This window comes from Lonchura striata, chromosome 7 (genome assembly GCF_046129695.1).
Source record: "Lonchura striata isolate bLonStr1 chromosome 7, bLonStr1.mat, whole genome shotgun sequence".
Taxonomy (NCBI): Eukaryota; Metazoa; Chordata; class Aves; order Passeriformes; family Estrildidae; genus Lonchura; species Lonchura striata.
Genome location: NC_134609.1, coordinates 6,559,590 through 6,587,522, shown reverse-complemented (window position 1 = coordinate 6,587,522; position 27,933 = coordinate 6,559,590). Strand labels below are relative to the sequence as shown.

Below are 27,933 nucleotides of genomic sequence, written 5' to 3'. Positions count from 1 at the left end.
GAGAGCCCCGGCGGCACCCCCGCCCCGCGGTCCCCTTACCGCGGCGGGCAGGGCTGCCGTCCCCGGCACGGTGCAGCGGGCGGGGCGGGGCGGGGCGCGGAGTGCGGGCGGGCGGGCGGGCGAGCGGCGGGGCCGGCGCGGTGGCGGGGGCGGGTGGGGTTTCCGTGCGCGGCGCTTATTAGTGTGGTGATGGAGGATCGGCCCCTCGGAGCCGCCTGGCAGCGGCGGCGCGGGCTGACGGCAGCCGCCCGGAGGTGAGCGGCGGCGGCTCGGGCGGCTGAGGCGGCGGGGCCGCCCCCGCCGTGCCCCATGCGGGCGGCGGGGCGGCGGCGGCGGCGCTGAGGGCGATGTCGGAGGCGGGGGGCGCGGGCCGGGCGCGGGCCGCCGTGGAGCGGCTCTCGGAGGCGGTGGGCGAGCGGCGGCGGCGGCTGGGCACCGCCATGGGGGAGGCACGGCGGCAGCGGCGGCTGCTGCTGATGGTGGTGTGCGTGGCGCTGCTGCTGGACAACATGCTCTACATGGTCATCGTGCCCATCATCCCCGACTACATCGCGGCCATGCGCGGCGGCGGGGGCACCGCCGGCCCGTCCGCGCCCGCGGGGGGCAACGGGAGCGGCGGCGGCAACCGGAGCCTTCTGCCAGCGCGGTACCCGCCGTCCTCGGGGAGCAACGAGGACGTGCAGATCGGGGTGCTGTTCGCCTCCAAAGCCATGCTGCAGCTGCTGGTGAACCCCCTCAGCGGCACCCTCATCGACCGCGTGGGCTACGAGGCGCCGCTGCTGGCCGGGCTGGCCGTCCTGTTCCTCTCCACCGCCACCTTCGCCTTCGCCGAGAACTACGCGACGCTGTTCGCGGCGCGCAGTCTGCAGGGGCTGGGCTCTGCCTTTGCCGACACCGCCGGCATCGCCCTCATCGCTGACCGCTACGCCGAGGAGCCGGCGCGGAGCCGCGCCCTGGGCACGGCGCTGGCCTGCATCTCCTTCGGCAGCCTGGCCGCTCCCCCCTTCGGCGGCGTCCTCTACGAGTTCGCGGGCAAGCGGGTGCCCTTCCTGGTGCTGGCCTGCGTCTGCCTCCTCGACGGGCTGCTGCTGCTGGTCCTGGCGCCGCCCGGTGGCACCGGGGCGCGGGCCAACATGCCTGTCGGCACCCCCATACACCGCCTCATGATTGACCCCTACATTGCCGTGGTGGCAGGGGCCCTGGCCACCTGCAACATCCCCCTGGCCTTCCTGGAGCCCACCATCGCCAACTGGATGAAGGATTCCATGGGGGCCAGCGAGTGGGAGGTGGGCCTCACCTGGCTGCCCGCCTTCTTCCCCCACGTGCTGGGCGTCTACGTCACCGTCCAGCTGGCTGCTGCGTACCCACACCTGCAGTGGTTTTACGGGGCCCTGGGCATGGCCATCATTGGTGCCAGCTCTTGCTTGGTGCCTGCCTGCAGGAATTTCGGGCAGGTCATCATTCCCCTCTGTGGCATCTGCTTTGGCATCGCCCTGGTGGACACAGCCCTGCTGCCCACCCTGGCTTTCCTGGTGGATGTGCGTCACGTCTCTGTCTATGGCAGTGTCTACGCCATTGCAGACATCTCCTACTGTGTGGCATATGCTCTGGGGCCCATCGTGGCCGGCCAGATTGTGCACACCATGGGCTTTGCGCAGCTCAACCTGGGCATGGGGCTTGCCAACGTGCTTTACGCCCCTGTCCTTCTCTTCCTCAAAAACGTCTGCCAAATGAAACCCTCTCACTCGGAGAGGAACATCCTCCTTGAAGAAGGACCTAAGGGACTCTATGACACCATCAAAATGGAGGAACGCAAAGGCATGGGTAAAAGCCTCCAGCCAGCGGGCGAGATGGATGAGAATGGCATGGGCTCTTACCACAGAGACCTGAAAGGGGTGTCTGAGGAGGACTCATCCGACTATGACTACAGTTAGGTTCCCCCATGTGGCTCAGACCCAAGAACAAGGAGAGATGTGGGAGAGAAGCAAAGTGGGGGATGAAAATGTTACTGCATTATGTTTCTGTACTGACGTGCAATATCTACAGTTTAACCTTTGTCATGATGTAATGGCTTTCTTCTAGACTTACTTTTAATCAGTATTTCCCTCAGCATTCTGACAAGGTGGAGGGGGTGGGAAATGGGAGACAATACTGAAAAAAATTATTGGAGTAATCATTAGCAGAAATCTGAGGGGAATCTTTCAAAAAAAATCACCAAAAAGAAAACAAAAACCCAACAGCTTTGTAGCTGGGGTATAATTGTGCAGAGTGTTCTCAAACTGAAACTGTGTGTGACATACTGTATATCTCTGTAAAAATTATGAGAAAAGCAAAAAAGTATGTGTAAAATTTCAAATGGTGTATTCAGGGACTTAGTAAATCTTGTGTACATATTCTCAGACTTTCAGTTGGTTTCCTATATTTAAGAGCAACAGCTGTCTCATTTTATTCTTCCTTGGGAATAAACTGAAGTATTGTACCTTTTTTTCTCTCTTGTGCTGCTCTCCGGTAAGTGCAATATGCTGTATTATGTTGAAGTCCAAGTTACAAGAATAATACGATCTGAATAAACAGAATTGAAGGGGACCGATTGTCTTTTGTTTTTGAGGGCTGCTTGAGGAGGGAGCTGGTCGTGCTCAGTGTAACCCTAAAGTAACAATTTCCCAGAGCATAATTCTCACTAGCTACCAAAATGGCACAGGAGAAAACCCCAGTACAAAAGGTTCTCATTCATTCTTCACAACATAACGGGTCTGAGCAAACAACATCGTACTGCAACCGTGCAACTGCTTGCTTTAAAAACAGCTCCTTGAATTCTCATGTGAATTCAATTTTAATTCCCCACAATAATGAATTTCAATTTTCTAATATTTCAAAAATTACGTCACCAGCAGTTAGAGGTACAATGCTGGAAGGTGCCTTTCTCAGTGCTAAATGCTGCCCGAATTAAAAGGCACCCACCTCAGTGACTCGACAGGGATTAGACAAAAACAAAAGATGGGTGAAACCCTTCATTGAAACATTTGCAAAGAGTGGAAACCTTCGATTCATTTACAAGGGAGCCAGACTGCATAATTTGCCCTATAAATTTCTCTTAATATAAAATGAAATCGTTTCTTTTAATTCCTAACCCAATAGGAAACAAAATTAATTACTTGTAACCGCAAAAGGGGCAAAAAGACATTTGCAAGCGGCCGTAACACCTATTAAAGGGCTCCCAGCCGTCCCTGGGGCTCTGGGCGCCGCGGAGCAGCGGCCGGTCGGTTCCGCTGAGCTGCGCGGGTCGCACGACTCCGCAACTCCCGCCGGGGAGGCCGAGTCGCTGCTCAGGCGGCGCAAAACTAATGAAGACAGCGGGATGGCGCTTTGGCACGGGGGTTCGGCGAAAGAGCAATGGCCACGGCGGTGTGAGGCGGGATCCGCTTCCCTAAACCGCAGCCGCTTCTTTGCGGTAAGCGGCAAAAGCGGGGCGTCCCCCAGGCTGCCGCCCGCGCTGCCTCCCCGAGCCGCTGCTGCTGCCGGCCCCATGGCAGCTCCTGCAGAACCCGGGCCCCTCCCGGGACCGCTGCCGCCCCGTCGGGGCTTCCACCCTTCCCCGCCGTGATGCCGGCAGCCACCGGCAGTGCCGCCCGCCCGTTCGGCCACCGAGCTTTCAGGAGCCGCAGATGCCCCACAGCGACACTTCTCGACATCGGCGACAACCCCTGCGGCAACGCGGGTCTGCGAACACAGCAGCCCCTCGGGGCTGGACTTGCCGCTGCCGAGGCTGACCCCGACGGCCCTAAGAACGCCGGCGAGCCTGGCTGTGCCCGACTGCCGCCGCCCGCCCGCAGGGGACACGGGCGGCACTGGGCGCAGCAGCCGCACGGGCACAGCGGGCGGGCAGCAGCGCAGGCAGCAGCGCCTGTTGCGCGCAGCGGGAGGGGCAGTGGGGCCGGGCAGGGCAGGGCCGGGCCGGGCCGGGGAGGAGCCAGCGGCGGCGGAGTTGAGCCGCCCTCCGCACGCCCCCACCCAGAGGGGACCTGGCCGCGGAGGAGGCGGCGGTACCTTGGACAGAGCCGCTGCGTCTTGCAGAGCCCGCCCGGCAGCCGCTCCGGAGCTCCCCGACGAACAGGTACGGGCGGGCGGGCTGCGCGCCCCGCGCCTGCCGCTGCCCGGACGGCGCGGCTGCGGGAGAGCCTGGGGCCGGGAGAGCCTGGGGCCGGGAGAGCCTGGGGCCGGGAGAGCGGCAGCGGGGGCGGTGGGTCCCGCGGAGCGGAGCCGAGCGAGCTCCCTTCGCCAAGCCCGGCGGGTTAGGCGGCACCTACGGGGCCGCCCGTTTTGCCGCCGCCCAAGCGTCCCGCCGCGACGGATGGTACGGGAGGGAAAGGGCTCCTTCGGGGCTGAGGCTTAGGAAGGCTTCGGGACGCACGGGCAGCCTCCGGCGGAGCGTGAGCGCTCCCCGACGGGTCGGGCGCTACCATGGCCCGCAGGGAGCTCACGGCCGGCGACAGGGCGGGTCCTGCTCCGCTCGCAGCGTCCACTGCCGCGGCAGTGCGCGCTTCACACGTGTACTCCTGACAACGCATATGTTCCTCTCAACTTCAAGCATAGGTTCCTGAAAACTTTAAGCTTATCCTCCTGATAACACTGAGTGAGGAGTAATGGATGGGGACTGAATGTATTGCCCCAACAACACCATATACTGCAAGCTGCCTCCTGAGTCCATCATGTCAGGAAAGCTCAAGTATAAGCACATGGGCTTTAGTTCTTCTCTGCTATCTGCTCATGGAGAGATCAGTGCCTTTTGTTATGGAATTGAGTCGCTGCTCTGAGCTGTGGGGAAGGCCACCCGGCTCCCCAGCCTGCTGTGCTCGAAGCCACCGTGCTAAGCCTCTCACCCTGGCCCTCCAGCTAAGCCAGCTGTAAATAAAAACAGCTAGGATTTTTTTTTTTTTCTGCTTAATAACTTTGAAAATGTACCTCACAGCTTTCTAGTGAGCAACTTTGAAGTCATCTTCAATATCTGCAGGATTTTCTCCTGTGTCAGTTTTCTTCTCCTTTATTAAGCAAATACAGGATTGGGTGTGATGCTAAGCTGTCAGCACTTGAACCAGAGACAAAGCCTCCGTTCCTCCCTACAACAGAGAAAAGCACAGTTCAGGCTACCACTTCCAAACTCTTTATCACACTGTTTTTACAGATATGCAGGGCTGTTAGTAGTAGCACTTCCTAGAGACACTGAGCCAATATAGACTTCTAGTCACCGTGACACGATATTGCAGTTTGACAAAAAAGCATAAGGAAAGAAAGAACAAAAGTGACAGCAAAAAGAATACCAGCAGGATTTTTCCTTTAAGGGAGTACAGTTTGAGGGGCTCTAAAGACAAAATGGCTGCTCTGTATTTGAATGCAGGTGGGGGCTGAGGCCAGCCCATAAACAACTGGGCAAGCCAACAGTCTTCCAAGAGTTACAGGATGTGCCTTATTTGAGGTGCTTTGAACCTGTGTTGTAGGAATAGAGTGAATGGCTAAGTGATGAGCCCTGTGCAGCACACGAGGGGGAGTGGAGCAGTGCAGCGAGTTAATGTGGCCTTTCCACAAGGGACATCGTCTCTCTCCTGGGTTGAAATTGTAAGCAGATGACAAATCAACACGAGTTTGCTGTATAGCTCATTGCAGGGCCCCAGGGACATCTCTGTACCTTATACAACCTATTTCACAGCACATGGCCCCAATGACAGCCAGTGCAGGACAGGGAGAGGACAGGATCAACACAAGGTGTCAGTGACCACATACACATTGGCAGAGCCATGCTGAAGCTGCAAGGCTGCAAAAGCCAAGCTAATTCCTCAAGAGAGGAATAATCCACAACCATCTCTGCCCTATTGCTAAACAAAACTCTTCAACTCACTTTCATACATTGTAGAGTTTAATACAGATTATTCTTAAAAGCTGTTGTAGAAATAATTTCAGCACCCTGAATGTAATAATTCCAAAGATTACAAAAAAAAATACTTTCTACATAGTCAACACATGTTGTCTTTTATATTTTGCATATGCACAATGCAAAGTAATTAGAAGAAAACAACAAAAAAAAACTTTTAGTCCGTCAAGACCTGACTGAACACAAAAAATTCCCTCTGCTTTAGCTGTACTTATGTACTGTCATAATTGAAGGACAGTTAGTGGTCACTAGTATATCAGAAGAAATAGAAGAAATATCAGATAGCTTATTCCTGCACAGAAAAGGAGTGAAGAGGCATCTTCAGAAGTGAAAACCAGAATAAGCACAGTACAAGAGAGAAACCAGTGGAAGTGTTTGCTGTGTCACAGATCATTTCTGTGACTTTTAGAAGGTTAAAATGTCTCCTTGGATAAGTATATGATATTTGGAAAAACTGCTCTACAAGGCAGCTCAAACCCAGGGTACAGCATCCCTGGTCAGTCCTCCCACAGCCTTCACAGGCAGGCTCACAGTGTCCACCTGCCCAGACCTATGCCCCAAAGCACTGGTACCCTGTGAGATTCTAGGCTGCAGAGTGCAAAGGCACATCTCCATCAAGCTCCTTTTTACATCTTCTAGCACAGCACCTCACCGTACCCATGGAGCAATGCCATGAAAAATACATTTAAGGGCTGTGGTGCTTTCATATAAAATGGTAATGGGAGAAAAGATACGATCCTAATAGAGAAAACTGCAACATTATTATTACCTGTGTCAACATAAATACATTCAAAGGAAAGTCCTCTCTTTCCTCTGGCTAACATATAATAGTAATACAAAGCACGCAGGTTATGCCACAATAAATTGCAAAGTAAATTACAGTGACAAAATAAACCATGCTGAGAAGGGACCTTTTATGAGCATCAGATAGTTCTGAATAAATAAATTTATAGCAAATTAGACTAACAGAATGTCAGAGCAATCTCCACAGGGCTCAGTTTAGCTACATTGAATGTTGCACTTCTATTTCTCTTCAGGTTTGCATTCTGAAGCTTCTGTATGTGTTTGTGCAGGGAATACTCCCCTCATACATTTTGGTTATAAATAATGGGTACTGACAGGACTTTAAATCTTTTCTATTTCCAGAACTGAGGCATCAGGCTCCATAAGTGCCCCCAAGTGACTTCAATTTCTGTCCTCAGCGAAAGATACCAAAAGAAATGCAGGAATGCCTGACCTAGAAAAAGACATGCAGAAGAACGAGAAAGATACATGCAGTAAAGATGAAAGAGTAAGTAACTCTTTCTGGGGAATCAAAAAGGAAAAAAGAAGATGACTTAAAAACTTTTAATTCTGTAAATTAATACCATAATAGTAACCCAAGCTCTGTTCTAGAGCTAATTTCTTCATTTCAGGGAATACCAGTTATCCTGCAACAGTTTATAGCCAGAAACCTTGATTTAACACTATGCTTCCCATATCCAAATAAACTCTTTCTCCCAACATCCTCTGAAGAATTACAGTAAATTAAATATCATTATACTACAAATATTTTTATACTACAAAGTCAGACATGGCATGAAATTATTCATGCTAGTACAGCACTATTAAACTATCGCATATGATTCACTTTCAATCTGGTTTAGAAGGTGCTGGGTGTGTATGTCTGTCAATAGTCAGCCTTCAGGGTTTTTTTCCTAAGCAAGTTATGAACTGCACAGGAACCTTTCCCAGAAAGATTGGGCTAAAGCCAGGTATCAAAAAGAAATACTAGTTAGCACATCTGTTTCCAATGACTGAGAAATCAATGACAGAAGAAATATGTATTGACTAACCTGTAGAATTGTCATTATTTTCTTCCTGGGTGTATTACAGGCTAAGTTGGATTTTCATTTCCATTAATAACAGGTAATCCTATGACACTTTTCATGAGTATCTAAAATCTTTGGTTTCTAGATAGGGAACATAATGCAGCACTGACTTTTCTGTGTATGTCAAAAGGCAGAACTGGTACTTTAGCTCAGAGGACACCCAGTCCCTGCCTACTGTTCTGAGCACTTCCTCCCTGCATGCACTGGACTAACTCTGAGCAGCAGGTGGGACAGGTAACTGCTAATCCTTTCTTTCCACCCAAAATCACACTATGGTCTGCAATCCTTCCTACTAAAATGAATGTCCATTACAGCAAGAACTAGCAAAAAAAAAAAAAAAAAAAAAAAAAAAAAAAAAAAAAAAAAATCTGAACATTGCCTACTTTAGGAGGCAATGGGCAAAAATCAAATCAGAAAAATAAAACCTCCAAAAATTTATGGCCTACACTAATCACTAATGGACAAGCATAGCTGCATTAGATGACCATTTCTCAACTAGGCAACACAGCTCCCTCCCTGAGGAACCACACTTAGAGCATCACAGCCTCTTGCAACTTCCCAGTCTTTCATGAATTACCTCCTTGCTTTGTTTTCCTACTGCTCCCATAATTGCTTACTGGTGATGGAGAGAGAGAGAGATGGGGAGACTAAGAGCTGGTCAGAATCCAAATTCATTGTGGATGTGCTTATATACTATTCTAGGAAGGCTAGTAACGTTTTACTACAATGATTGGGTTAATCATCACATAAACAAACTTATACATTTTACAACATCTCTTACTTGCAGAAGTCTTGATGTCATTTTCTTTTTCGGTAAGTCTTGATTTAATCTTCAGCGAGTCTTGATTTAATCCTCAAAGTTCTCTTTGTTCTTGCCAAGACATCCTGATGATCAAATCTCTTATGCTAACCAAGACCAAAGTCCATCATCTGTCTTGTGTGTCCCAATATCTCCTCCTTCTCTTTTCAACCAAAACCACTCATTTATGGGCCTTATTATTTAATCTCTGCACACACTGAAACAAGCAAGATATCATTATTAATACAGTTATTATGAAAATCATCACATACATACCCATCTTAAAAATAATCTTTTAGCTAAAACCTTAGCCACTAAAGGCTCAGGCTTGATCTTTATAAACTAAAAACATTCCTGATGGCAGGCACAGGAGGGGCATTACTGGATTTAGAAAGATTACAAAAAGAGTAATTGCACCAAAAGGTTGGATTCTTATACATGGGTTGATAGGGAGAAACATTTTTAAAGTTTTAGAGTCATTTTCCCCCTGTATTTAAAATTAACACAAAAATCCATTTTCACAGAACCCAGGGGCTCTAATTCTTAGGGTTCCAAGAGTGCTTCAGGAGGGTAAGGGGTCAAATTTGATTTGATTTAAAAATTTTTTGTGTCAATATTTGTGTACAGTTCTGGAGGAACTATGTTCCCCCTAATCTTTTTGGGTTTTGGTAGCATGTGTATTTCTCATTATGAACGTGAAGGCAACATAGAACAATAAAAACAATAAACTTATACTAAGTAAAAATAAATTAGATAATATATACATTTAGTAGCACTTGAAAAATAGAATGGTGATATAAAATAATGCATTATCAATTTCTCAAATATTGTACTATTACTTAGAGTCTGTAGCAATTGGCAAGCTTCATTTTTTAAAGTGAGGGCTTGGAGAACTATTCCGGGTAAGCCCTCCAAGTTCACTTTAAAAGGAGGTTTAGCATTTATAGGTCCAAATTTGGCAAGTCAGAATGACTTGAGTATAGTTTTGATGTAGAAAACACTTGGGCTTATTGGTATATTTCTCTACTAGTTAAGACTAGGATTTGGCCAAGGTCCAGCCTTTAACTGGAAGAGACTTTTTAATATATTTTAAAAACCTCTTATTAATAGTAGCTAGAAAAATAATATATGTCTTGTAAATAGCTATACAACAATATGTGAAGGTTTGTAAATCAGCTGGCTTTGTCATTTATCTTTAGTTAAATAGTAGCAAAACAAAAAAAAAAGCATTAAACGGATTACAACTGATAGCAGTCATAATCTGAAATTATTACCCATTCTTCAGTACTACTTATAAAAATAAAATAGCACAAATTGTTCTTATTTCTATTATAAAATAATTGTAACTTATAATTTAAATGAGCAAATTTTGACAAAATTCATTTAGGCTTTATGTTATTCGCTTGTATAGTAAAGTAATTATATCTTACAATTTAAACAGGTATACATCAACAAAACTTAAAATCAACTTCACTAAAACTTAACTTCAGTAAAACATTAGAAAAATATACTTAAAATAACTTAAAGTAAACATCATTGAGACTAAACAAAAATTAATCTTAACAAGAATTAACTCATTTAAACTCTGTTATTATCAAAAAGTTACTTAAAACTTGTCATATAACAGTTAAACATCAAGGCAAATAACAACTGTTCTGAAAAATTTACAATAAAATTACCTTTTTGAAACTATGGAGTAAAAAGCAAGCACTTAATAAAGCCTACAGTGGGTGCCTATACACTAATTCTAGTTAAGTCTCAAATAACTACTACAAATAAAGTTCAAAGTTTGTCTTGAATCTGAGCTAAGGAATCTTGAATTTATTACTTATCTAATTACTCTCAATGAACTATGCAGTTTTGCTTCTTTATTAATATGTAGGAAGACACCACTTTCACACAAGCACCTCTGAATTTTTCTAGTAACAATACTGTTAAAAATCACAAATCACAAGTTACTAAAGGTAAATGTTAACAGAGTTCAGATAGTATGTAGCATCAATTGGTATTTTGATGTGCTATAACTTCAGCATGCCATGTAGGTTAGACCATGCTGGTGCCAGGCAGGGGGGCTGCACCCCCTGCAGCAGCTTTTAAAGATTGCTTGTATGAGAAATTTAAGTTTGAGAGATTTAATAAAAGTAATGGGATATAAACATTGAAGGCTAAAACAATAAAAAAATAGTTATATAATACTTAATAGCTCTCCTAAAAAATTCAAAAGAAAATACATTGTTAAAAAGCAAGTACCTGAAAATATAACTGATTTGACTAAGGTGAGGTGTCCCTCAGGGCTTTACATCTGTATCAAGTATTGCCTTTATTAGCTGAGCTGCTCCTTCTAATGCTTGAAAGCGTCTGGGGCACTTCAGTCAGGGACCATTGTTGGGGGGTGTCCCAATGACTCCTATACAAAATTTGAATGCATAAAAATTCCTCACTGTGTCAACACATCCCTCTCCCATAAAACCAGGGGGACAGACAGCACAAAATGTTTACCTGTGGCAATCTGCCCATCAGGCCCTGTAATGTACACGAAGTGCTGTCTTCACAAGCTCTGACTATTCCCACCCACACCAGAGCACTTGAGGCACAGACAGTAATGGCCAATCACTGGGCCATTGGCCTTTTGAGATAACAGTCACATCTGCTTCAGTATCAAGGAGTCCTGCTAAAAAGTATGAGTTGGGCAATTCGGCTCCCAGCCAGGACCACACAGGGCAGCTGAGGAGTCCAAGCCATGAGCTTAAATTCCCCAACCGAGTCAGAGTGAATAGCCCCAGGGAGAACAAACAACCCTCTAATCCATGTGGATGATCTGCCTATGATCAGAGCCTGCATATGCTGTCTCAATGGTCCGAAAACTCCTGTGGGAAGCAAATGAACAGATGAATCGAGTAATGTTACTGTGATATTGTTTGATATGTCCAGTCCTGTGCTGCCTGTGGTGGCTGCACGTAGGTCAGCGAGAGTAGTCCGGCGGGCAGGAGCAGGGCTGGTTGGAAGTTGGCATTGCTCCTGATTGCTGCATCAGCTGTGGGATTTGTGACTTTGCATGGTGCTGCTCCGCGCTCCAAGATGAGTTTCCCTGCAAAGGTTGGCCATTCTGGTGAAACTTATAGCGGCATAGATTAGCAAAGTGAGGACCTTTCCAACAGTGAGGTCGTATATCTGGGGCTTTGGGTTTCTGTGCTTTTTGGCAGTCTCTTTTAATGTGTCCAGACTCCCCACAGCCAAAACAAACCAGCTGCTTTCCGGGGGTTAATTTCAGGGCAGCAAAATCATCCACTATGCCTTGCCCCATGACTTGATAGGTGATTGCCGTGGTGTGTTGTAGTATCCCCAGGTGGTTGCATGCTTGTATCATTTGGAATATAGTGGGCTCAGGTTCAGAAGGCGAAGATTTCAAAAGGCAACTACAATTCTCATTAGCATTTTCTATGGCAAATTTGAGGAGTGCAACATTTCTTGCTTGATACTTATTGACTTGTCTCTCCATTGTTTGATTTAATCTGTCCACAAACTGCATATAGGGCTCTTGTGGACCTTGTTTGATATTTATGAAGGACTGTTGAGGGGTTTTGGCATCAGGAACCTTAAGAAATGCCAAATGAGCTGATTCTCTAGGGCTTCTCTTGGTAAGACAGCTTGGCCATTAGGATTGGTATACCCTCCCCACCCTCCCCTGCAAGGTGGTCAATATTTAAGGCAGCCAGGGCTTGGTTTGCATGCCCTGCATACATTGTAATTAAATTCTCCAGTCCTTTGTTCCATTGCACCATAAATATTGCATATTGTGTTGGTGTGAGCAAAAGATTTGCCAAAAACTTAACATTATGAGGACTCATGAGGTGAGTAGTAAAAGTTGCTCTTAATAAATTACAAAAGTAAGGGGACCCCAGTCCACATTCCACCATGATATGGCACAGCTCCTTAATTTCCAAGTGACCTAGGGGCTCCCATCATGGATTTTCCGCCCTCAGGCTGAGTCGCATGGGGACCAAAAAGATTTCTGCAGCAGTGTCAAAGTTTGACACTGGCTTAAGGCTTAAGGGCTTCCTTGCTCATTCGTAACCAATTGTTTTGCATACCCGAAGGAAATAAGTCCGGATCTTTTTCAGGCCGGGGTTGAAAGGGTCCAGCTCCCCTTTACTGCTGGAGTCAGTGTCTGCTGCATAAGCAGTAAGCGTCTGGCAGCTCTGGGATCACCGGTGGTGTGGTGGTGGGACTGGAGGGGTGACCAGGCTCTACCCCTGGTGCTCATGGGGGAGGGTATGCGGACAGGGGATGGGGAGCGGGACTTGGGAAGGTTTCAATCTGGCATGGTTGCCGGGACCGCCTCAGCAGTAACCTCACTGGCTGCCTTGCTCCCTCTCTCCTTTTTAATCATGTCCATGACTGCCCTCAAGGCAGGAAGCATTCAGAGCTCTGGCTTGTGGCTAGGCATCATAGCCAGGTTGTAGAGTTTTACACTGGCCTTATCTGAGAAGCAGAGGGGATGGTGTCGAGGAACATGTGTGACACCCATCGTAAAAGTGATTTAAGGTCGCGCTTTAGGATGGGGGAGCCATGCCTGCCTAGAAGGCAAGCAGGTTTCATCGATGTCTCTCTCACTGGACATGTTCCATGCCATAGTTCAGCTCCCCTGGCTCACCTGTCACGTCACAGCAGACAGGTGATTGTGGGCCCAAACGCGGTTCTCTCACTGTCACAATCAGTTCCAGGGCCTCGCCGATTGCAGCCAGATAGGCTGTTCCTTCTCCTCACACAGAGCACCAATTATCAGCCATGGAGAGACTGATGGGAGACTGAGAGCTGGTCAGAATCCAAATTGATTGTGGACGTGCTTATATACTAGGAAGGCTAGTAACGTTTTACTACAATGATTGGGTTAATCATCACATAAACAAACTTATACATTTTACAACATCTCTTACTTGCAGAAGTCTTGATGTAATTTTCTTTTTCGGTAAGTCTTGATTTAATCTTCAGCTAGTCTTGATTTAATCCTCAAAGTTCTGTTTGTTCTTGCCAAGGCATCCTGATGATCAAATCTCTTATGCTAACCAGGTCCAAAGTCCATCATCTGTCTTGTGTGTCCCAATAATTGCTCTGGTTTTTAAATGACTAATTACACTTCACTTGGTTAATTCTACATTAAAAAACAAAGGAAACTTTATTGCATGGACAGCATGGAACTCTTTTCTTCCCAGATATTATTGCTCCAAACAGGGTAAGGATAAAGGAAGTATAAACAGAAATGTTTTATCAAGCCTTTTGGAGGTGGTCCAGACTGACTGACAGCAGAGGTTTGGCAGGGTGAAGTACAAGCTTATTGAGGACTGTACATAGTCAGTATTAATAAACAGGTAGACCTGCATGTTTTCTACGTCTATCATTGTATAACTATTCATATTACCAACCAGACAAGTATTAACCGATGGTTTTACTAACCAAAAGCTAATCACAACTTCTTTACTAATGAAATACCATTAAGATATTATTTGATTATTTTTTAATGTATTTGCAGATTTCCTAGAGTTAGTTCAGGGTATTTCCTTGCCTCGTGCCTCTTTGTCCTAGGATTTCTAGAATTTTTACCAAGGAATAGTGTCCTCGATAATTTTCCACTAGTCCACTGCTCTATCCATTTGAAAGTCTACAAACAGTAAATTTGGCCTCTCAAATGTATTAATTTACAAATTAACTTTAAAGGGATGTAACATATTAATCAACAACAAAAGAAAAAAAAAAGAAAACAAAAGAGGACAGATTGGAATCAAGTAGAATTACTCACTAATATATATTTCTTTTTAATGACTAGGAAGTGCCAAAACTTCCTGTTCCACCACTGCAACAGACATTACACATGTACCTACAGTGCATGAAACACTTGGTGCCAGAAGAGCAATTTAAAAAGACCAAAGCCATCGTGGAGAAATTTGGAATTGCAGGAGGCCTGGGGGAATCCTTGCAGCAAATGCTTGAGGAAAGAAGTGAAAAGACAATAAACTGGGTAAGCAAATGCAGTGGAAAAATAATTGCTGTGTTTCACAATGCTTATTTACAAGTTCTTTCTGATGTCCTTTATTCAATCACTGTTTTCTTTCAGCAGGTCAATGCAAACAGGGGCCACTCTGACAAAGGAATATTTCAGAAGTAATAGGCTAGATTTTTAAAATTATGTCAAAATCCATGTCATTATTATGTTTTCAGATCAGCAGTTTGTTGACATTAATGACGACATTCATTCAACTCATGTTCATGCACAGAAGTGTCACAGCACTTGTAGGAAACACACCTTTTGGATGTAATTCCTTCCTTTGCCCTAAATAACTGAATGTAGAATTTTTATTAGAATGAAAAATACTTTCTGATAGGGCTTTAAAAGTGCCTTGCACAGCCATCTACACAAAGTTGTGATCCACTCCAATTATTCTGGAATGGAATACTTTATTCTAGGAATTAGTCTTTTAAAATTGAACTATTATTTGCCATTCATTGTCACACTATACCAATGCAGTTACCCTGAAGTAGTTACTTTGCCAAATATGCACATACATGTATACACATGTACATCTATCACACAGACCACTTTGCTTTTACAAAAGCTCAGCTTTCTGCTTCCCAAGGCAAGCAAATTAGGTAAGGCACAGCTAAAGTAGATTTTACCATTCCACAAGGTCACAGTTCATCCTGCCCTCATTAACCATGTTAAAATATGGCAGCTGAAAATTAGAGTTTTATTGAAGTCCTTCTATTCCAACAAGAAAAATGATTCTATGCATTCTGTGAAACCCTGCAGGCTTGTTACTGATGTCAGTGAATTGTGTTTCTCCTTTTTGTGTGACACACCAAAAAACCTCAGCAAATTGCTGCTACAGTCAGGGGGAAAAGGCTACAGTGTTGTCAGTGCTTTCCATTTTAAAAGCAGTGCTTAATTTGTGAACAAAATGCTGCCCAATCTTCTTTTCATATTGTGATCACAGAACTTTGTGTTGGTTAAACTAACCAGCATTTAAATAGCGTTCCTGATAGGAAATAATATTCCAGAAGACAACTGCTCATTTGAACACTTATAGCATGAAAATTACACAGGAAGGATGCATAAGTATTTTCTGAAATTGTGACAGTTTAAAATACTTGTTATTAAAATAAATACCTGATTCTTAAGGTAAATTAGAAATGGTTTTATTTGGAATTTAACTTGCCAGGAGTGCATCTCTAGCATGTTCCCCCAAAGACTCCAGAGACTGTGGGGGAAGCATCTGTTCTAACAGCAATGAAATATCTCAGAGGAAAACTTTTTCAACTGATGCATGCATTTGTAATTATTTTTGCATAATTTTGTTGTTGTTTATAGTTACCATATGCAAAGCCTGACCTCTCAAAAAGGCCATTTGATCTTTTTATGATCTTTTAAAGCCTCAGTTTTCCAAATAATGATTCTTCAATCTCTGCTCAGACATAAAGGAATGCAGTTGCTGCTCATCTGTGTTTTCAATAAAAATTGTTTGAAATTTAATGTGTGTCTGTCTGGGTCAAGAATCAGCACTCTGCCTTTGTGTCAGTGGACACAAAGGAAATTCTCCAGGGGCCCTATCCACATGCCACTCTCTGCAGGACTGAACTATTAGGCTTAGGAAATTCTTCTCTGCTCTGTCTTGCTACAGGACAATATCTGATGGCTAGCAATGGAGCACCTTGGCACCATTCACAAATATTGAAGCCCCCTGAGAAAAGGCATCACTAGTAAAACTGTGGTCCTCTCTTAAACATATTCTAATTGCCATGCAAGAGTTAACACGTATTCAAACATTTTCTGGTTGTAGAGAGAAGCAAACAACAAAATACCCAAAGCACCACAATCTGTAGTTTTTAATGGAACACACTGTAAATTGCTACTGATGGAGAAACAGGATTATGGAATTGTGGCTGACTTCTGCTGAGCTGAGGTCACAGAGCCCAGACTGAAAATGCTCAGCAGCTCCATTAATCAGAGCCCATGGCTGACACCAGGAGCACCAGGCACTGTCCCCTCACCCCCCAGACTGCTTTTCTGAGTGCTGTTGGCAGCTTTGAGACGTTGTGTCCCCTTCCCTCAGGTGTTTAACTACTGGCTGGATGACATGTACCTCAACAACCGCCTGGCTCTTCCAGTCAATTCCAGCCCCGCAATTACCTTTGCTCCTCAGCATTTCAAGGACATAAATGACCAGCTGAGGTAATGTATTACGACTTTGCAGCTTTTGCTAAACGAAAGGATATTTTAAATGTACGGCCTTTGCAAAAAGACAATCAACTTTCATTAAAAAATAAGGGCTGTAGCCATTAAAATGATTTCTTATGAGGCCTGCTGACTGAGGGTAGTGTTTCTGGGGTAACTCATAATGATATGCAGAAAGAAAGATGTCATTACTATTACGTTCATTGCATGAAAAAATGCCAAGGTACTTACATTTTTAAGGAATGTTAACAAAGCTTTTTACTGTATGTGATTCAAGTAAACCACTTTGCAATGAAAAAAAAAAAGAGTACTAATTTCTGACACACAGTTTCAAGGGAAATAATCTTTAACATGGCTTCACTGTAACTCATAGCCACCCTGCAAACTGAAAAGGCCACGCTGCCATTAAATTGCCCCTCTCAGATGCACAAAAGGGCACCAGAAACACAGGGGATCTAAGAATAAGAATTCAGAAATCATTCTTCCCCAAGAATACTGCTTCCTTCAGGGCCATCAGTCCCAGCTCTGATCTGATCTTTCTACTTTGACCTGTTGTGGGCAATTACTATCATTTAAAAAGTGAGAAGGTAAGCACATAGCCAAGCACAGAATATACCTCTCCAGACACCCTTAAAACAGGATTCCATTCTTCAGCCTTTGCCAAAACATCCTTCCTTTTAAAACAGTAAAAATCTACCTTCATATAGTGCAATTTTCCTCTTTGCTTTTAGCACTCTCTAGCTGCTCATTACTGAAATAATTAACTGCATGTGAATTTATGCTACTATAAAACAGCCAGAACCTTGAAACAAATATGCATTATTTTAACATTTTGCATAGACAGCTAATGCATCTTTTTACTTTACTTTAAACATAACTATAAATGCTTCCATTCATTACTAACTAAATATATTGTGCACACAGCTTTCAAAAAACCTCCACTTTGCATTTTCTAATGCACATGCTTTAACAAGGAAATATTTTTCTCAGAGCTTCCCATTCTAACGCAGTGCAAACAGATAATATCAGGAAAAAATACACTTGTCCACAGCTCTGGAAAAAGAATATCTGTTTAGGACAGAAAGTTCTTTAATACTGGACGGGTTGTGAGTATTGATATTGAAACCCATGTGAGGATTCTATTAAATATTCAGTCTCTGCTCCCATTCTCTAAATAAGCACTTTCAGGCTTCCTCCTGTGGTAGTCTGTTTAACCATTTGAAAGGACTGTCTCTAGGATTTCATATTTCTCTTGACATGAATTAATTTAGGTTTTGGGTGGGGGCAGGGAGCTCTTCTTGGCAAGCCAGAAGACTTTCTCTCCTTCTGCCGTGTCATCAATCATTCAGGCTTTCCTCTTGTCTCCCAGAAACAGCCCAGTGTTGCCAAATGACAAAAGACTGATGTCACTTCTCTCTGCTACTTGCAGGTTTGCTGCCAATCTCATTTCAGGAGTGCAAGACTACAAAGCTTTACTGGACACGTAAGTGGCTTGGAAGGAGAGCTTGAGTATCCACAGGGCTTCTGATTCAAGGCTGCTCTCAGTACAAAGCTGGACTGTATTGCACCTCTCCACCATGGGGAAGGGCTGGGGGTCCAGCATGCTTCAGGGCAAGTGCTTCAGCAATTTTTTATGCCCTTTCTGCTGTATCCTGCAGTGTAACATATTGAAGAAGGATGGTTTTTGAGGGCTGGCAGTCATCACTCTGGAAGGCACAGTGCAGCCCAAAAGGGCACAGACAATTTGCCTAACAGAGTTATTGAGAACACAAGAGGAAGCTTGTGCTCCCCACACCCAAAGGGCAGCAGCACTGTGGTTACACAGCCTGCACACCTTTCCTGGCACTCTCCACTTACAACAGCACTGTCCCACCTCCCTCCCCCCAGAGAAATAACACATCCCAGCAGGGGAGGGAAGTCTCACCACAGAAATGCTGACTCAGTAGCTAGTAAAAATAAGCTACTTAAGCTCTTGTTACTTTCTGGATAAAAACACATGGGAAATAAATGATTCTTCAAGTCATGTATGTATTATGCACCTGCACAAGGAAATAAGTGATACGGAGAATTTAAGAGTTGGGAGCTAAAGAAACAGTTCTAAAGACACAGTTAAGCAAAGTAAACTAGGATAAAACATTACCCCTCATAAGCTGTATGAGAGTAAACCTTGCCTGCTTCTTTACCCCTCCCCTCTGTCTGACAAGTTGGAAGCTTAGTCCCCTTTTGCAAAAGAAAAAAGCTCTGCACTGTAAGATTTTCTTCCTCCTGTGGTCTCTGCAGCCTCTCCTGACCACACCACCATTATTTCCTGCTGCACTGGGGCATTTTACAATCCATAATAATAATTGTGACTGTGGTAATTCTTTTTTTTCCCTGGCCACTAAAGAAGCTTTTAAAGAGATGTTGGTTTCACCTACCTTCCAATCCAAAAAATAAGTTTTAAGCACATATTACTCCATGGATCTAAGTAAAAATTAGCACAAAAGTAAATACCTGTGGAAAACAGAAATTCCCACTGTATTGACCAAGTCATTCCTGTTTGTCGAGCAAGACCCTCACATACACACTCTAACCAGTCAGCACAGCACAGTACATGACTTCTGTGATTTGCAGGGAATTTCATCAGTACCTTTCTTTGAGGTGCTGGTCCTTCCCAGCTGTTCTGCTGACTTCTGTCCTGCCAAATTTCCAGGGTCCCATCTAGGCAGCCTTCCTATGCACATTGCAAAGCTGCTCGTAACCTGTCATTTCCATTTCTACTAGATGACAATGCAATTGCTTAATGAATATGCATGAAACTGCCAGAAATGATGTATTTAACTTTGGTATGGGAATTCATCTATTTCCCTTATACTGTAATCGCATTTTATTATTCAATTTGTGTTATACCTGATCTAATTGTAACAGAACAAAGGACAGATAAAATTTCTTTTCCTTTCTGTCTCCCTTCTTTTCCTCTGGCTTTTTCTCCTTCTCTGCAGCCATGCTTTACCGACTGATTTTTCTCGTGGACAGCTGTCTGGCCATCCTCTCTGCATGAAGCAATACTATGGACTCTTTTCTTCCTATCGTCTTCCAGGACTTACCAAAGATACCCTCGTGGCCCAGAAAAGCAATGTAATGCCAGAACCAGAGCACATCATTGTTGCTTGTAACAATCAGGTAAATTGGTTTTCTTTTTTCATACCTTTCTATATTTCTTAATTTGCTTAAATTCAGTCCAGAAGAGCCTAATCTAATCTCTGTTCAGAAATGCAATTAGCATGCTATGAGCTCACTTCTTAGCAAGCATTTGCAGTCAATATTTCTAAAAGATGCTTCTGCAGCATTTTTGTCCTTGGCCCATATTATGTTCCAAGTACAATGATGCAGAAAGGAGGAATGTGACAGAATTTATTTGCTTTTTCTTTCCAATAAAAATGTTTAATAAACAGAGATGAAATCACAAAATAAAAATAATCCAATTAGAGTGCATTTGCTGGAAATGCTCTTCTCATGACAGTCAAGTATTGGCACAGTCAAGTTCATGGCAACTATACCACCTATCACACCTATGCATGGCATAGACACCATGTAGGGGCCCTAAGCTATGCCTGAAGAAGTTAGCACAGGTGCAGGCAGAAATACTGAAGTGTTAGAGTCAATCTACCCCAACCAGTAATTACCAGGGAGCAGCAGACTCTGTTTCCTGGGCACAGTACCTTATAGGCCAGCTTGACTATTTGCAGTACTGGAGCCATGCCTGTAGGTGCTCTTGGAATGAGGAGGTAGCTTTCAGTGAAGTGCTTTCTGCTTTTCCAGGAAGCACAGAAAATTTTCTAGATTCTCTAGGTTATGTCTAAACAAATAATACCATAAAAATTACTTACATACTACCTGATTTTATCTCTCCAAGTTTTTTTTAAGCTTATTCAAGTAGTGTACATTTTATTTGGGTCCAACACAATATATAATTCCCCTAAAGAAACTGGCATTATATTGGTGTTAAAACACAGGAGGGGTGAGCCCTGGGCCATTCATTCTCCAGTGGTTTTGTGTTGTATTGCATGCAGGCCTGGCCCTCCAGGCAGGATTTCAGCATCTCAACACCTACCCAGGTGACAGCAAAATGTTGGACCACAAAGGGTCCAACCCACCTCTGACTGATCTGACTTCTGTAATTTTTTTGCAGTTTTTTGTTTTGGATGTTGTCATTAATTTCCGTCGTCTCAGTGAGGGAGATCTTTTCACTCAGTTACAAAAGATAGCAAAAATGGCAGAGAATGAAGAGGAAATGCTGCCTCCAATTGGCCTGCTGACAACAGATGGAAGAACAGAGTGGGCAGAGGCCAGGATGACCCTTATGAAAGGTTAGCCTCAGCAACCCCAGCTTTCTCTTCATCATCTTCCTCCTCACCATCACCTTTCTTTGCTGAGAGCAAACATCACAGCAAACACAGGACTGAATGTGCAACCCCACTGCTGAATTTTTCCAGCAGTAGGAAACTCTGTAAGATGTGTGTTGCCAGGGGAGCAGCAGAAATAGCTTGACCCTTTGGCTGTGTATGTTTAAGTGTTATGCCATGTAATAACTCTCACTCCATTCTTTGTTTTTCATCACATAAATTACATTATGTCAGATTTTGTGATTTGTCTCTTTCTTCATATCTATTTTGTACCAATAGGAATGATGTATCCTCTTAGCTTTTGGCAACTATTTGATATTGTTGATCTTATCAAACAAAAGCACTTGCAAGTTAAACACCTATTGAATCTAGTTGTGTACTCTCTCTAATCAGAGGAGAAGGTACCAGGGCTGATTCAACCAATTCTTAAGTATCTAGGAAAGGTAGCACCAGTTATTACCTGGGAACTGCTATCTCTTTTCCAACAGGCAGCATTTAGCTGTCTCACATTCTGGACTTGAATGTCAGACTTGAAAACAGATGAAAATAAAGGGTGGGATTAGTGACCTCCATCATATCACATCGCACCTTATGTATTTTACCCTGAGGCTAAGTGATAAAAATGCCCTCTTTTTGCCATTTTACCTGTAATAAGTATTTACTTCTTCATCCTGAAGAAAACATTAACTAATCTCTCTATCTCCAGTTCAGCAATGCCACAGAAAATACTGCTGTTTTACTAATGCCCTGGAATATACAAAAGTTGCCAATAGTCTCAAAATAAGTTTAGCCTCCTAAGCAAGATTCCCCTTTTCTTATTCAAGTTTATCTGTGCTTATAAAACTTGGTACAGATACACACACAGAGAGTCCTGGCCATTATTTCAGCAACATTACATAGCATTAGTCCCATCTTTAAGCTTTCTCCTCCTCTTCCCATAATTTCTTTTTAAAGGAGGAGACAAAAAAAATATTATTTTAATGATAATTGAAGTGAACACTTAATAATTTCTTTTCATATCATGCTAAGTATGACAGTAAATACCTTGAAACTTCCAACAAAATTATCTGTGTTAATGCCTACATCATCCAAAAGAAAAACAAAAACAAAAATCAACAAAAACTAGCAAAACCCTCTCCATGGTGTTTTTAGATTGCCTGGCATTCCCCAAAATATTAATTTTAATCAGAAAGCAAACAACTCATTTTTGCAGCTGAAAAAAAACAGATTCTGCACTAGTAACCCTCACAGCACCATGATGTGAGTCTTCTCTAATCTAAGCAGGAATCCCATCCCATACCATTCATGTTAGGACAGCTCTTCTATACAGGTGAATGAATTGCTGTTATACATGGATATATGATCATCAACAGCCCTTTTCTTTCTTATCTGTGATGGTGAAATTTCTTATCTGTGATGGTGAAATGTTCCTGCAACAATAAGAGAGGAAGAGAGAACCTGGGAAGCAATGTGGGTGAAAAGGTCACTCCACAGCTGGTCTGTGCTGGGCAGGGCAAGAGAGAACACTTTGGGACAGAAAACCTGTGCGGTGCTTTGCAGAGGCTACAAAGGAGTTATACCCATGGTATCCACAGACCTGCAAGTAGAGCATTGGTCTTCTAGGAGAGAAAATGTCCAAGAGATTGTAATAAACTCAGCCATCACTGATTTATAAACACACTCAGCATTGTAACTGCCTTCAGGCTGCAGAACCAGCTCGCTCTTCCTAAGGACAAGAAGTGAATTCTGTATGAAGTGACCGGCTACAGTCCCATGCATACTACATCTGAATTTGATTCAAAACTGTCTTCTCATATTTTCCTTTCTACAACTAAATTCAAAAACCCCAACTAACCAAGAGCTGACTGGTCAATTCAATGCAACTGTGCATTAGAAAAGAACAAATGTGTTGCAGGCTTTAGGCTTGGTATTACTCTCCTTTGTTTTAGCTCTTCCTGCAGATATTTTCAATCCCAAGTCATGGTTCATGAGTTCTTGTGCAATTTATTGCCTGCTTCACATGATAATTTCTCAGTGTTTGATCAGCCTTCTGGATATGTCTGTTTCCTTCTGTAAAAGCATCTTTCCCCTACTTCTCTGTTTCTGGCACAGCTTAATTTTATTCATTCTAATACCTAGACTCCAGATACCCTGAAGCCATATGTCAGACTAAGGGTTTCATATCTGTCAAAGATGTGTGGTAGCAGCCACAATGAAATATATATAAACAGTGGAAAGCAGAATGCTGAGCAAGCTGTGAGCAGTTTGTAAATCACTATCCAAGCTGTTTTTCCTCAAAGCTGCCTGTCTGCCAGCACCAGAAGCTGATGTATACAGGGCAAGTTCCATTCACAAGGATCTTTTCAATCTTTGTACTGATGCACCTGGATCATCAATGAAAAAAATGCCACGATTACAGTCAGCCCTGCAAGTGTGAGATACTAGGAAAGCTTTACATCCAAGTGGACAGGGATGTGTCTTCTCTCTTATAAAGCTTTTGAATGCTTTTGAAGACACTCCAAAGGGATGCTGGTGTTCACATTTTGCAGGGAAGCAACCTCTCTGCACGCCCCATCAAACACAATCTCTTGGCTCAAGCCTTTGTAGGAGCTGGCAGGTGCTCCAGCTGCTTTCCCTCAGACTCTTCTGTTGGCAAGGTGACACAACACACTCTGCACTCCACCTGGTCCCCAGGGGCCTGCAAGAAGTCAGGCTGACCATCTCTGTCCCTTGGGCCCTGGCTGCTAATGCTGCCTTGCAGGAGCCACCAAACAGCAATAGGCAGAACCTTACCATAACCTGCACAAGGCCACAGCTCCCCCTCTTCCTTCTCACCCACTGCTACCACTTGCCTCTCCTTCTCTTGACACATTTTTAATTTCTTGCATATTTGGTCTCTTTTTCACTACACAGCATCTGAAGAATGAAGCTGGATGGTAACAAGTGTCTGGGCTTTTTTTCAAGGTCCTGACTAACCTATGTTACTCCTTGTAACCTATGTTACTTTCCAGGAAAGGTGCATTATTTCTTACTATGAAAAATGCTGCTCTTTCAAACAATCAAGCTACTTTAAATACTTGCAAACCTTGAAAATATGCACATGTTGAAATGGCCCCATATTTCAAATGCAAATCAGAATTGTTTACTTTTAAATTTTTTTCCATTCTTTTTGGCTAAAATAATTTTCTGAATTGAGCACAGATTTGTTGAACTTCACCTAGACTTGAAAGAAGCTTTGATAAATTTGAATTTATATCTTTTGTTGAGAACATTCTGAAACAAGTTTACATTTACACCAAAATCTAACAAAACCAGAGAATGAAAGCTGCTCTGTTAAGAACAAAATGAATTTTATGTTGACACTTGAAAGCTCTTTTTCCTTTGATCTTGTTAACAATTGTTAAAGCAATTAATAATTTGCTATGTTTTTAAATGAAGCAAGTTCTTGTTATAAGTTACACACTTCTATCTTTTCAATGAGGAACTGTAAAAAGTGCTCACAATTAAATATTTCCTATGCTTCAAACTGGTCCTCAGATGCAAACAAACCCTGAACCTTTGCAACATTTCTGAGCTAGGCAAAGAAACTGAGAAATACAAAAATATACCATAAATAAGGAGAAAAGCACTGAGGATAAGGTAAAAATACCTGCAGTAGTCCAACCATATAAGAGGGTCAAGACAGGCAAAAGAAATAGAAGGAAAACCAGAAAAGCCCATTTTATTCAGCAGTATAGTAGTGATAGGAGAGCAGTGTAACATGGCAACCCATGGCTTTGGCAAAACCACGTCCAAAAACTAAACCTCAAAACCTCATTCACAGATGTTTCCTCATGTAATGTAGGCAATATAAGCTAATGATCAGAGACAGGACAGACAAGAGGGTTTTAACACAATAAGACAAAGTCAACATAGACCCCGATGTTCCTTGTTCTGAAAAGTGTTTTCATGGGAGAACAACAAAAAAACACTCCAAGCTCTGCTGTTCCAGAGCAGAATACTGCAGCAATAGCATGAGCTCTGAAGTTTTCTATTTTCCACCTGTCCTCTGTAACTGTTATTTATAAAATAAGTAAGCAATGCTGGCTTTAAGAGTAAAATAGATCTATTTTGTAATACAATTACTTCAAGGAAATGAAAGGCAGAAAAATTAAGTGGTTATTATTGAATCATGTGAGAGATACACAGCATTACAAAAGTTAACACAGGAATGAATGCCTTGGTATAATGTTCCCTTGCACTGAGATGATCTGCTGCTGAGGGAATCTCTGCAGACACCAGCTCATTGCAGAGTCAGGGTCAGATCTTCAGTGCCCTCCAAGGCAGAGGGTTCTCCAGCCAGTGTTGTACTCAGAGGTAAGAGGATGTGAACATTTCACTCTTTTATCCCCAGACTCCACCAACCGTGACTCTCTAGACATGATTGAACGGTGCATATGCCTGGTGTGCCTGGACAGCCCCAGTGGGGTGGAACTCAACAACACAAACATGGCATTTCAGATGCTACATGGAGGAGGCTACCATAAAAATGGGGCCAATCGTTGGTATGACAAACCTATGCAGGTAAGAAACTTGCATCACTGTGACATAAGTTGCACATTGCCTTATGGTGGGGACCACTCAGAGTCAGGTGGGAAAAAGAGGGGAAGGTGGTGTCAGCATCTGCCTGGACAGGTTTGGTGTAAGCAAGGCTGTCCCTTGCAAGGCAGGGGAAGCAGGGATACTTCCATCTTTTCCAAAGCAGCCCTTTGCTCTTGAGATAACATAGACATTCAGATGTATGAGTAGGTAGACATAGGATATAAAAAACCAATGCATTTTTCTACACTAAGTCAAATGGAATGAAAATACTAGCCTAGTATCCCAGAATGAAAAAAAAAGCACTATATTTTTCTTCATATCCTCTTCTTACCCATTTTCCTGACATCCTACTGCTTATAATTTGGCATGGGTTTAAATCCTCACTTAGCAGACTGTTTACTCATTTAATGGCATCCTTGTTGAGATTTTCCTTAAGTATTGACTTCTCTCGCCATTTTCCCCATCAGATTTTACTGTCATATTTTAAAGTGTTGCACTGTTATTTCCACACTTTGCAATAGACCCAGAGTGAAGTGATGTATTAATCTCCAACTGTCAACAATGTTGACACCTTATGAAAAATTGAAAAAACCCCGACTGATACATTGCTTGCATAATGTTTTTTGCTCTTGCCGTATCTAAGAACAGCAACATGAAAAGAGAAACACCTAAAATAATTGCCATGACTGAGACGGGACTTTGAAGGAGGGATGAGAGAAGTCAAGGCAAAAAGAAGCCAAAGGCACTTTATTGTTATCACAGATCAGTTTATATATTTTTGTGGCCCCAAGCAGTTACAGCCCCAAGCAGTTACATCCTTAAGCAAGAATTTCCCACTAGTTACACAATCAGCCAGCCTACTGTATGTGTTATTTGGCAGCCTTACAAAACCACATAGTTTCAAAAACTTAATAGCTGTATATGCTGTACTTTTCTAGTTCTTCTTTTCATCTCTATAGTTTCTTATCCCACAATCTGTACCAGACCAAGGGCAGAATATCTCGATCCATAAGCTCAACTGTGCTCTCTGTTCCATCTCCCTTCTGTAGTCCCATAAATAATTTCACTTGCATCAACTTACCCAAGAGCAAATACATTTCAGTAATCATTCCTGATTAATGGCACTGCAAATGACATTATTAGCAGACTCTTTTGAAGAACAGACCACTTGTCTTTAGAAGAGTTAGAACCCTGTTATTTGCAGGGTCAAGCGTTGAGATATTTCAAGCAGATGAGAATAAACAACATTTTCTTTTTGTCTACTATCATAAGGCAGCAGAAAGCAAATAAAATTGCATAGAGTGTAAGAGCACTTAATCTGTCCAGATGTATTCAGGCCAAATTAGTTCAAAGGTGAAGAGAAATTCTTAGGGAAATAAGATCTCATTTCCTTTTATGCAAACACAGATTATTAGGAAGCCATTGTCACAGTAGAATTTGTTCTTTCTCTCCATATTCTTCCTCACCTTTGCAGTAAGGGTTCAGAAAATGTCCAGGTGAACTTGTTACATCATGCCCACTCTCTGAAAACCTCATGGAAATCAGGGAGGCAGGGTGTGATACAAATGTGCAAGAGAGAGCTAAGTGGGTGAAGTCCAGGAAAATGCTCTTCAAAACAAGTGTGAGGAAAAGCCCAGAAAAAGGACAGGAAAGCTGCAGTATTGACCTAGACATCTGCTTTTGTATGAGACACAGAAGTTACAAATTGCATGGGTGTATCACAGAACTGGAGTGCAGCAGGTTGTCACCAACAGTGCCATGGGTACATGATGAAATTAAGAATGAAAACAAGAGGGAAATGAAATGAAGAAAGGATCTAGAAATAAAAAATTCAAAACAAGCTATGAGAAAGCTATCAAATAAAGATGAGCTTTGTAATAAAATGGGGTCCTAAGGATTTCCCAGATACAGAAGTTTTGTTGTCCTCAAAAGTGGAAGGTGAACCCTGGCCTGTCTTTGTATTGATGGGTTTTATGTACCATAAAGCAGGTGCTAAATCAAATTTTCAGATTCCATTGGGAATTGCTAACATTTACATTCTTACAGGATTCAGTCCCAAATAGCATGAAAGGAATTCAGTGCAACACCTTTCACAGGACAAGCAAGTCTCCTGCAGTAGATCTGTAAGTCACCCACTGATCTGT

The 27,933-nt window shown here is 43.3% G+C and overlaps 2 protein-coding genes across 2 annotated transcripts in view; both read left to right on the top strand.

Annotated features, from left to right (window-relative positions):
• Positions 1-347: 347 nt before the first annotated feature.
• On the top strand, positions 348-2,586 carry SLC18A3 (solute carrier family 18 member A3). Its single transcript, XM_021536140.1, has one exon. It carries the CDS (start codon positions 348-350, stop codon positions 1,932-1,934), a length of 1,587 nt encoding a protein of 528 aa, XP_021391815.1. The 3' UTR covers positions 1,935-2,586.
• A 1,435-nt stretch (positions 2,587-4,021) lies between these two features.
• Positions 4,022-27,933, top strand: part of CHAT (choline O-acetyltransferase) — a 36,138-nt gene continuing 12,226 nt past the window's right edge. Inside the window, exons 1-8 of the mRNA XM_021536141.3 lie at positions 4,022-4,114; positions 7,073-7,217; positions 14,421-14,612; positions 16,702-16,820; positions 18,253-18,306; positions 19,805-19,985; positions 20,995-21,172; positions 25,602-25,771. Of these exons, the coding sequence (XP_021391816.1) occupies positions 7,155-7,217; positions 14,421-14,612; positions 16,702-16,820; positions 18,253-18,306; positions 19,805-19,985; positions 20,995-21,172; positions 25,602-25,771 (957 nt within the window). The 5' untranslated portion in view covers positions 4,022-4,114; positions 7,073-7,154. The remainder of the gene's footprint in view (positions 4,115-7,072; positions 7,218-14,420; positions 14,613-16,701; positions 16,821-18,252; positions 18,307-19,804; positions 19,986-20,994; positions 21,173-25,601; positions 25,772-27,933) is intronic.

Bases quoted from the DNA above. Each gene is read 5' to 3' on its own strand.
- SLC18A3 (XM_021536140.1), top strand. From the start codon at position 348: ATGTCGGAGGCGGGGGGCGCGGGCCGGGCGCGGGCCGCCGTGGAGCGG.